The sequence below is a fragment of the Cottoperca gobio genome, chromosome 4, assembly GCF_900634415.1.
Source record: "Cottoperca gobio chromosome 4, fCotGob3.1, whole genome shotgun sequence".
In the NCBI taxonomy this organism is placed as follows: domain Eukaryota; kingdom Metazoa; phylum Chordata; class Actinopteri; order Perciformes; family Bovichtidae; genus Cottoperca; species Cottoperca gobio.
This window is the reverse complement of record NC_041358.1, coordinates 3,637,410-3,649,571: the sequence shown is the minus strand read 5'-3', so window position 1 is coordinate 3,649,571 and position 12,162 is coordinate 3,637,410. Positions and strand designations below refer to the sequence as shown.

The 12,162-nt window shown below is 39.3% G+C and overlaps 1 protein-coding gene across 1 annotated transcript in view; it reads right to left on the bottom strand.

The window, feature by feature from the left end:
* Window positions 1-11,771, bottom strand: part of slc1a7b (solute carrier family 1 member 7b) — a 39,195-nt gene extending 27,424 nt beyond the window's left edge. Inside the window, exon 1 of the mRNA XM_029430548.1 lies at window positions 11,631-11,771. Within this exon, the coding sequence (XP_029286408.1) occupies window positions 11,631-11,771 (141 nt within the window). The remainder of the gene's footprint in view (window positions 1-11,630) is intronic.
* Window positions 11,772-12,162: the final 391 nt, after the last annotated feature.

Here is a 12,162-nt window from a genome sequence, read left to right as displayed (position 1 = left end):
AGATCAGATTGCTTGATTTGACATGTCCGTTTTATAAATATATATATATACACTGTATATTGAATGCATAAAACAATGCAATTGATTAAGCAAAATATACAACAATTTTGTGAACGAGATTAAATTATGATTGTAATTGTGATTATGTTAAGAGTTAATATGCACATTTCTATCTGATGCAAAGCAAAAAAGTACAATACTACTGTATGACAGACTACTATTACTATTACAGATTACTATCACTCACCAGGCTGTGTGCTTTGCTAGAGTATTGCATAAGATGGAAGCAATGATTTTGGGAAGGTGATAATTTGTATCACTTGTCAAAGGAGGTAAAAAAAAAAGCTTATAGATAGCAAATGGAGTCAGAGGGTGACAGCTAAGCATAGACAGGCAAACCTAATTTGAAAAGAATAGGAGAGGAGCCATAAAATAACAAACTCCAGTGACATGTTTCCAAGAGTTTTGGGTGATAGTTTGGCAGAAGTGTTCAGATCTCACAGGCTTTTTGTGTATTTGTTTCAGTGTCCACTGGGCTTAACGTTGGCCAATATCCAGTGTAGCGGTGGACAGCTGTTCTCCATCAGCTGTGCTGCTCCATCCCCCTGCAGCCAGATATCATATCTCCACTCTATCAACATCAACTTGGCAGTATGTCAAGAGTTCGAAAAAGCTTCTTCCCTCCCAAGTCATCTCTTTGGTCACAGTGCGGTTTATAGTCAGTGTTTGATCCTGCACTTCATAAATAATTGTTCTTCACACACTTATTTAGAATGTTATCAGCGATTGAATGTGATTTATCAGTGGTTAGCACTACTATACTGATGCTTCAGATGGGCCAAACTGCACCTACTACAGCACCCACTACGTTGTGAAAGTGAAGGTGAAACGTAACGTTGTCAATAGAAACAAAACTACTTGATGAGGTTTAGTAAAAGATCATGGTTTGGGTTAAAATGTGTACATTTGTTACGTAACCTAAGTTGTGTATGTAAACGTAGCCTACGTAACTTAAAAGAAGTCAACTTGTTGAGGTTGAGTTCACACGGGACACAAACAGCTGTTTCCTGGGTGAAAGTCTATCCACCACAACCTCCCCTTGTGTGGACTGTTTAATAGCAGGTAGGGAACCACTACATTAGATGATTGCTCAAGAAAGAAAAAATATCCAAGGCTCTCTTCTGGCAAAAGTTAAAAAGCCTTTAATCAGATGACTATTTCATGTGGAAATTCTAAAAGTAGAAAATGCTTGTACGTGTTAAAATGGACTGTTGCCCACTTCCTAGTCCTTTACTTCCGGCCCCCTTGATGAAGATTCAGAGGTGGGTGTCTTTTAAATATTTTAATCAACAATGCCTAAGAATCAAACAAGGTGCAAACGTTCTGAATCTTTTCTTGACCATTCAGTCTTAGATTTTATTAGACCTTATTACGTTAGTAGGTAACACATCACGTACTACGTCATTTTGAACCAAACCTTTTCCTTAACTGGAGTTTGTGACTTTTTGCTGATTGTTTGGGTTTTACAGTCTGTAGCCACAGTGTTTTGGTTCACTCTTACCGCTCTCATAGAGTTGATTTTGGCTGTAGCAGGCAGCTGTCTCCAGCTAAAAAGCTGTTCACTGTTCACAGCGCCAAACAGCAGACAGACACAGATACAGACTAGCTGTTTAACACAGTGGAGCATTTGCCAGCTCTGAGGATTAGCTGGGGACCAAAAACAGCTAAAAGACAGTGAATACTGGGCTTACATTCCCCAGGTGTACAGAAACATGACTCCAGATGAAGTCTGATGTTACTCCATGTCTGCTGGATGTGTAAATGTATGCTTATAAGTAAGCCATAACACATTTACAGGATGATATATGTCACTGTTTTGTTTGCAGCTTGTTTCCGCTGACCCCAAGTGGCCAAAAAATCCGTTATTGCAGGTTTAAGCACACTGACAAATCCTCTTCATTATCTTCGCAGAACTTTTAATGTCTATAAGTAGAAGTGAGACAGAGGTCAAAGGATCTAATAGATATAACAGAACTATGGGTGTATACGTATGTCATTTTATAAGGGGTGCAAAAAAAAGCCCTTGACAACGGCTACAACATGAAACGACACCCACCTGTCACTCAAAGCGGCCACGGCCCTAATAATACGTAACTTTAGGCCTTAATATAAACAAAACGGGTGAGTTATATACCATAAGGTAATCATGAATAGGGAAATTAGCTTTAAAAACCAAAACCGTTTTTTCTACCAGAAAATATGTATAAAACATTTATGCTAATCTCTTTAGGAGCCGCCATTGTTGCTTTGAATGAACAGTCGCACGTAGCTGCTCCTCACAGGATGTTGATTTGTCCGGACACTGGTTGTCTGGACATAAACACATCACTTGAAGCCTCACAAGATTAATTTTTGTGTGATGTTGTGATCTTAATTCAAACACAAAACGTCCTAAGGCTGACTGTCCTCCATTCCTTTTTTTGTGACCACAACAGAGTCTTTATAACTAAATGTGATAATTTGGGGTATCATGTCATTGTCGGACTGGAAGTCTGCAACGGTCACAAACATTGTAGTGACCGTTTTTAATAAGATAGAAGCTTTAATATCATAATATAATAATATTATGATATTAAAGCTTCTATCTTATTAAAAGCTTGGATTAAGTAAGCCTTACTCGGCAGTCCAAACCTACAGTAGAAAATCTTTGTCATTTACTACAACTGAGGTGGGATGAGCAAGAGGCAACTTCCTGGCTGTTCGGCTGAGACCCCAATACAGTATCGATGTGATCATTAATACACATGTAAAAGTTTTGAATTGTATGAGCTGATAGAAGAGAGTGTGAGGGTAGGGATGTCAGGGGATTGGGAGGACGGTGGATTGAGGGGCTGCAGGGCGAGGCGGGTGCATAATGACAGCTAAAGAGCTTTTCTGTTGGGCATTAAGCAGAGAGAGCTTAGTTTGCTGTATAAGAGCAGGATCAGAGAAGGTTTGTCTCGGCTCTGCTCATCTTGCACTCATGCGTATGGGCCGGTGTGTATTTGGCTTTGTGTGTGTGTGTAGTTTGTGGTGCAAGTGCAGCTGTTTCCAAAGGACCAGTCAACAGGCCAGCTGCAGTTTGACAGGTTTTACCAGCGTGACACAACATGAGGGACCAGAATGTAACAAAACAGCAGCATCGGTACAAAATGTAAAAGTTTTACTCTGAACATGAATTATCCATCTATTCATCATCAAGAATCAGAATCAGAAATACTTTATTGACTTCATTGACTCAGTAAGGATGTGCTATTGAAATTTCCTTTCTCTGTAAAAATGTGAGTCATACAGAAGCTGCTGTTTGGGTTATTACATAAATGTGAAGATTTGACACGTGCCCCTTAAAAAGAGCTTGTGCCTCTGCTGAACAGCAGCCACTGTGGCCATAAGTGACAATTAAAAAGAGTAAAAGAGTATAAAAGTAGCCAGTTGTGGAAAGTACATTTACTCAAGTATTGTATTTATTTATTGTACTTTTTACAGTAATAGTTATTTTTCATATTGGGATTTAAAAAAACATATAAATAAAATATGATGCATTGTTAAAGAATAAACTACCCAACAGTATACAAACAGATAAAATCTGCTCCACCTCAACCAACTACAACATTTACAAACCACTTACCGAAAATATAATGCAGACAAGGCCATTCTGCCTGATGAGTACATGTACTTTTAATACTTTAACTACATATTGTTGCTAGCACATTCATCTGTTTACTTAAGTACAATTTTGAATGCAGGATTTTTAATGGAGCATTTTAATAGTTTGGTTTTGGTGCTTTTACTTAAGTAAATGATTTGATTTGATGAGACAGTAGTAAGACAGTGGGTGGCTAGCTTAAGTCCACCCGCTAAAGCTGCTGCTGCTGTTTATGTAATCTGTGTTATAACTCTCTGACAGACTTCATGCAGCACCACAAAGATAGATGCATTTTTGAAGTATTCAGTTACAGTTGACTTTTGAGTCAATAGTGGATGTTATACAATGTAATACAATAGTGCTATGACAATAGTTTCCCCTGACTTCAATTCTTTTGCAACCTACTGCAACCAGCAACAATACTGCAATTCTCCATTGTAGCATTTTTCAATTCTAATTTATTTCCAACCATCTGACAAAATAATGTCTCTTTAATGTCATGACTGAGCAAACTGTAGGCCTGTAGGATGTTGTCCTTGCTGGTGAAGACTTATTGGTGGGGCTGTTGAATATGCAATACATAAATGAATAAACAAGGATAGAAGCAGATATGTGGCACTAGAAAGTACATTTCAATTGCCATATACTTACTACTGTTGATGCTAAAGTACAGCACAATAACTTAGTTAAAATAATAATATTGAGCATCTGATACCCAATCATAGACTGAGTGCAGAATATATACTCAACAGTCAACTTCGTCCCACATTTTCAAGGCTGGGCAGTGTGGTGATTGCATCAGAGAAGCTTTTGTAGCCCGTTAGAGCCTGCAGGTGGAGGCTGGGCATGTTAAACTGAATTAATTTAGACAATTAGTCTGTTTCAGGTCCTGCTCAGTTCACTATAACTGATATCTCCAAGTCTTTAAAGTTACTCCAAAGGTCACATGAGTATCCCTGGGAGGGACAACATGTCAGCAGAAGCAGCGTTCAAAGGTTCAAGCTCCCATTACAGAAACACTTACAGTGCATGTGGTCAATGGGTGTGCTCATCTACACTAACGCTGTATCCCATACACATACCTTGCTTGCCTTATTCGAAGAAGATAAGCTTGAGAAAATCCAAAGCATTGCCATGAAGCGTTGATAGCATTTTATAAGAACACTCAGGGGCGAAATTACAAAAGGATTGCACAGCTTTTTCAGCCACTAAACCTGCATAAATAAGACACAAAGAAATTGGGTGATTCTCAAAGCAACTGCAAAGGGGTACATGCACTCTTAACTGCGCTGCCAAGCCAGTCCAATTCAAAAAGACCAGCGTTAAAGCCACATAGCCTGTAGTTACAGTGACATTATTAGCTTCTTTAAAGAGTGGGTGGTAACTGAAGCACATTCATGAGCGGTTTAAATTGTCACGTTTAAATTCCTTGCCGAACGTTTTGAGGAATGTGTCTGCAGCTCGTCAGTCAGTACCTGTAGCTCAGTCTGAAAATGGCATTTTTCTTTTTCTCTCTGCCATCGTTCTGCCTACTGTTTTCTTGTTGCAAAAGCAACGGGTAGGCTATACTTTGTCACATGGATGATTGCAATCAAATGCAATAAAAGTTATATTTGCACTCAGCTGCCAAACTTTATGGCCATGTTTGCCCTGTAATATTATACACCAGTATACGGCAATATGAGGGGGCATGCCATCCCCCTTGTTAGCAAAATGATCAAAATGCATTCCCCTTGTTAACCTGCCATCCTCCCTCTCCATTCCCGAGGAGCAGAGCGAGTGCCGGGGCAGAGGGCTTATTGTCTATTCTGCCTGACTTATTGATCCTTTATCTGACTGATGTTTGTCTAAGTTTAGTAGCCTCCAACGCGCACAACTGCACCACGTTTAGGCTGCGGTCAACTAGTGTTTCTGCTCCTCTGCTGTCTGTGTGTGTGTGTGTGTGTGTGTGTGTGTGTGTGTGTGTGTGTGTGTGTGTGTGTGTGTGTGTGTGTGTGTGTGTGTGTGTGTGTGTGTTCACTCATCTGCTCTTTGTTTTGAAACAACCGGCAAATATGTGGAAAGAGTAAGTAATGCAAAAAAACATAATCACAAACAACAGTAATACTGGGCTCTTTCAGTGGATGGGCAGATTTTGGAATGTCATTACGTGGGGGGTAAAAATATTGGGAATTGAAACAGCAGAGAGAAGACAGGAAAATCAAAAGGCTAGGTAACAAGTAATTCACACTTTCTTATTCAAAACAGGCTGATATACGTTTTCTATGATTCCTGCACTTAGTCTGTGGGTGGGTTGATCTTCCCCACTGTTAAGAATGAACAAATGACTGATTAGCACAAGATCTATTGTGAATTGGACCTTGAGACGGGGCGGATAGTGTTACAACTGATGTGCAATTCATGCAGCTGTCAGCAGCCACAATTTATTCTTTGTACATCTATCTGAGTGAACTCAAATGTGTTTGTCACACTTCTCTTATTGATAAGCATATAAATATTTCCTCTGTAACCAGGATATAATATTTTTAGACGGCTCGAACACCATTACTGCTTTTAGAGCAGCTGGAGTGCCGATTGTATGGGTTTGCTAATGCCTGTCTGTGTCATACAGCCTATGTGCAAATGACTGTTTTGCTGGTACAGAGACAAAATATCACTAACAGCTCTATTCTGTTTGCTGAGGGACAAAACATCCACATTGTTCTTCTGTTTTCTGTTAAGTTTAGACTTGTTGTGTCTGGCACAGTTGAACATTCTAGAAATCTGCTATGATATTTAGTTTTTTAGGCAGTAGCTGCTGCAAACACAGTATGTTCATGTACTTTAATGGAATGATCTCTCGACTACTATTAATCAAACACTATACAAGCCTCCATAACAACTTCCTCAAAAGAGAACTCTGGGATCTGAGGATAAATATGTTGGCTTGGAGAGTAAAAATAAAAATCTTTAAATGAGTTTGCCTTACAAACCGGGGACAGGCAGATCCAAAGACTGTTGGGGTGTCTAAAATGAGATGCCATTTTTTGCATTATGGGAAATGAAGGATCCAGTATTCTTGGAGCTTCAGCCACATTAAATGTTTACGGTTGGGATATTTCAGATGAAACAATTTACAGCTCGCGGACTAGAAGAGACATTCAAAGTTTCACAGTGAGCAGTATATTAGGCAGTGAAAAGGAAGTGTTAATGAAATGTTAATTTTGACGTTATACTGTATGTTGTGGTTAACTGGGGCAGGATCAGCGAAGAGAAAAATCAAATAATTTACAGAAGAACAAAATAAAAGCTAAAAGACCGTCCCTTTTAGCTTTCTTTTGTTTTCGATAACAAGAGTCCATCTTTGTCGCTCATTCAACAGATGGAGAGAATTGCAGGATTTGAAAGGATTCAAAGCCAATCGACCGTCTTCCTCCTCGACAGGTACGTAACACGTCTAATTTATTTATGAAATACATTGTGACATGTAGTTTTAGATCAATATAGGAATTTACATTGGTGGCTATTTACATTGTATTACAGTTATTAATCTTACATAGCTATACATACATTTCCTCATTGCTATGCATATTGCAAAAAGCTGAAAAGTTTAAAAATGAAACTAGTAATAAAAGGAAGTTGCGTCTTTCTTTCACTCGCTTCCACATGCACAAGCTGGCCAGATGAAGATCTTTACAACATGAGGCGGTGGTGCTCATGGAAACAGGGAACCTCCGGCCTCCGGGCCGTATACGGCCCGCGAGACCATTTGATCTGGCCCTCGAGGTAATTCGTAAAAGGCACACAAAACAAATCCACTAGACGGCAATATTCTAAACGGGCCACTGACACAACACGAGCGGAACGTGTCATCACGTGGTCACGTCATGTAAAAAAACTTCAATATTAAACGAGACGGTCATTGACATCAGTGAACACAGCGTGGCGAGTGTAAAACAGAGAGAGGTGGATGCGGAATGTCGCACTTTCCAGGAGAAATGGACGAACGATTATTTCATTGTGTAAGTTAAAGGCCAGTGTGCCTAGTTTGTGCGGACGCATTTACGGTGATGAAAAATTATCTCGAGCGCCATTACACCACATAACATGCCAAACTGCACGAGCTGAAAGGCCGAGTGCGTTTGAATAAAGTTAACGCTCTTCGGCGGAGTTTGGCCCAACAAGCAGCTCTCTGCAGTGCGTAACATACAAACATGGAAAGATAGAGGTAGACCACCACACCAAGAACAGACTGTTCCACCACTGCTGTGCAATTATCACTGCCATTTACAATACTCACTTTATTTTCTATCAACCACTTGGTACTTGGTATTTAATTATTGTGTACTGCCTTTTTACTTCATATGTTCTTTTGCTGTGACAAGATACATTTTCCCGTTGTGAGACTAATAAAGGATTGTTTTCTGATAAAAACAGAAAGATACATGGATAAAAAAAGTTGCTTTTTTGCACAGCATAAAAGAAAAGTGAAATGAATGGGCTGTGTCTTAAAGAAATGTGCAGAGGTTATGAGTTCAATAATTAGTATGGTCCTCGAAGGATGTAAAAAATAAAATGACCCTTGATAGGAAAAAGGTTCCCCACCCCTGCTTTAAAGCTAGGGTGCATGATGTATTTTAGAAACTAACAATAGCCATGTTCGTCGTTTATATCCGTTATGATATGTTTACTTTCATAATGATAAAGGTGGCTTTGGAGCGAGGCCTGAAGGGACAGTGTTGCCAACTTGCCAACTTTCTTGTTAAATGTATTGACTTTTGGAGCTACTGCTGCTAGCTATTGTCTTTAGAAAAGAGTTGGCAACTTTGGGCTGTTTTTCTTCCCAGGTGGATAATTAATAATATTCTAGTTTACTCTTGCTGTCTTCTCTAATGTTACCTGCCCAAGCTTTAACTAGGAACTCAGAATTAAACATATTATTGCGTTTCCAACAAAATCAACAAAAAAAGATCATCTTAACCTTGTGGAGGTATAATTTATGACAGAGCTGTTTGTAAATGTGTACCTTACAGGGGCCACTGACTGTATGTAACATGTCCAACGTCCAACTGTCAGCCGAATCAATCACTTTCTGTGTGTAGGCAGCAACACTGTTTGCCCATGTATAGTTGTATGTACCTAATGTCAAAAGGCAGTACATTACATTACATTTCAGTATTCATAATGTTATCAGTTAAATATGTCTTATATCAGTTAAATATGGCCTGTCCTATCCATATATTTTTTTATTTTGATGTTTCACACTCTTTGTCCTTCTGACTGGGAAATTTGCAGCTGAGGATGTGATCCTGCAGACTGTCCTGATACTGTAGTCCAGCCTTATGTCATAGATTCATCCATACGTTTCTACTCAGCGTGTTCCAGTGTGGAAACTCTTCTGCATGTTAACATTCGTAGCATTCATATTCTTTAATTCATATTCTATTTGATTTGGGCTAATCCTTTTACATGTTGCTACTGCACTGTGTACTTTCTCCTCAGAAATAAGTCGGTTTCATCTTATCTCACTTTATTAATGCCGGATAGACACACACGCACGCACGCACGCACGCACGCACGCACGCACGCACGCACGCACACACGCACACACGCACACACACACACACACACACACACACACACACACACACACACACACAGGGATCAGGCCTCTCTAAATGTTCTGAATCATAAAGGTCTGTGCCTCCTGTGTACCTTGCCATCACACAGACAGGAACTCTTATGTGATGTAAAATTAGAGAAAGCATTTCATTGATTGGATTGTAATCCCCTATTGTGAGAGTAAAGGAGCCACAGGTTATTTTAAGCCTATTTGAGAATTTGACAGAGCTTTAGTCAGAGAGGAGATGGGAGAGAAAAGGCTGCATTTCGTTTATAGAGGCCGTCCATAAAGCTGCTTGGCTGTATTTAGAGCAATGTGCTGAAGCCGTGACATGTATTAACGTCAGTGTATTTACAGTAAGCTTCTGGGCTTGTTTTTAGCCTGGATTTGTTCAGCATTGATGTTTTTTACACAGCACACTTGGATGAAACACCAATTTGGGCCAATTTCAATCAGACCAAATATTTGCCCTTTGAAAGCTTTACATTTGACACTTTCCAAAAAATATCTGAACACTTCTATCACAGTAAGGGAAGGATTGGACGGTGAAAAGGATGCAACCACATTAAAGCCTTCTGTGTAGCCTCTAAAATGGAACGTTTGCAAAATATTGATAATGTTAAAAGTGTTTCAACTCTGATTTTAAGAGCTATTTTGATGTTTTTGCATACAGTTTCTCCTCCCTACTTTAAAGGATAGTTTCACATGTTTTCAAGGCTGTATTAAAGCAATAGTCATGGTGCTTGTTGTAATCTTTCCTCGTGTTCACATTGATCATTAACAGATCCCTTCCTTACATAGATGTGATGGGAGTATGTATAAATGGAAGTTCATCTGAAGTTAATGAGGATTCAGTCTCTTTTTGTACACAACTCTCTATGTTTCCTCTGACTGTGTTTATTTGTTGAGAGATAGAAACACAAAGAGGAACCTTTGTGCTAAAACATCTGTAACATTGAAAGATACTTTTTTTAATTAGTCCAACTCTGACTGCTGAAGCTTCACAGACATGAAAATGTGTCCTTTAAGGTTGGAACAATAATCTTCCCCACACTATCGTGTATATTCTGTATTAAGTCTATTAAAATGGAACATTTATGAATGTCTTGCGGATCATTCTAGACACATTGTCCGACTCATATTATCGGTAACTTTGAAAACTTGTATCTTCCCCATAATTGAAATTAAAGTCATGAGGCTTTTGGCTGCATTACAGAGGTTTGTGATAACTGTCCCTTTATTAAGGGCTTCAACAAGAATTAATTAAAAAACATTTATGTTCTCTTTCTAAGCCTCCAGACAGGGTTTGTTGTGTGTGTGTGTGTGTGTGTATATATATATATATATATATATATATAAATCACTGTGATATGAAAGTCAACTGACAGACGCTGGGAATAGGTATCTGCAGTGAACATCATATCTGCTCTTATTGTTGTCCAAGGTTTGTTACCTGTAAGTGCAGATTGATTTAGGAAGTCTGCACTGTGTAAAGCACAACAACAACAACATACTGGTATCTTTTGAAAATAAAAGCCAATGTGGTGTTTATTGATGTATTACCTATTTCAAGATAATTTGAAGTCTTTAATTTGATTTTTATATCGTGATGACAAGAAGGAAAACCAATGACTGCGTGGAAGCTATGACCCATATTCATAATTACAGTGGTGGAAGAAGAACTGATATCCTTTACTTAGGAACAAGCTCAAATTACTCTATTACAAGTAAAAGTCCTGAATTAAAAACCTAATTAAGTAAAATAAGTATTATTAGTAAAATGTACTTAACATATGCAAAGTACTGCAGAGAAATGGCAACTGTGACTAATATGTTACAACGTGACACTATGAGATTAATACTGATGCTTCACTATGTAAGCAGGTGGAGCTGGTACTTTATATTCAGTTACAGAAGCTCGTTTACTGGTTTAGTGCAGTGCTTCTCAACGTGTAGCTGTAAAAAAAGTAGTTTGAAATTAAGTAGAGTAGATGAAGCATAAATTGGAAAAGTGCAATACTTGAGTAAATATAACCTTAGTTACTTCCCACCACTGAAAAATTATAACAGGTGCTTTTATGCTTTATGCTTTTATAAAAGGAACAGTATACATGAAACTAGAAACCAGCTAGAAACATGCAAATACTGACTCTAAAGCACAGGTCAGCACTGATATGTGGCCGAGTATCAGTGTGAATTGTGGGTATAAATGCAGTAAATCAGGATAATAAATGAGGGGAAGAGTGTAATGCTCCACAGGTGTCGGAGGCACAGGGAAAAGATCCCTGATCATCTTCTGCCAGCATGACGTCACACTGGGTCAAGGGGAGGAGACCGACTGACCTGCTCCGTGAGGCGCCGTGTCCGCAGGAAGAATCCCAAAAGACATCCAATGATTACAGCCAGCACCGACATGATGAGGAGCCCATTCTGTTTGCAGACGTTCTTCACCCTCAACCACACTGCATCCAAAGCCACGGCCATCGTGAGTCAGCTGTCCTGTGTCCTATCAGCAACCCATAAATGTACCCAACTCAAAGCCTAAAATCCAGGTGTGATGATGAAAACACCGGAAAAAGAAAGTGGAGTAGATGAAGAAAAGTTTATGACTAGATGGGATGCTATGTGAAATATCCAATGCTCCAGAATGTTTTAAAGCACCTTCGGGCTCAGCATCCCTCTCGTCCTCTTGCTGCAGCAATATGCACTAAGCTAAGAAGATCCACTCACTTTCCAGGCATCCCGTCCCACCCAGCTCCACCCATCATCAGCAGCCCTGTGTGAGCTGACCCACCACCAGGGGGGTTGAACAGCTGGCAACCATGTCCCTGGGGGTGTTCATCACCAATCCTGTTAGTGCGCTATACTGTATTAA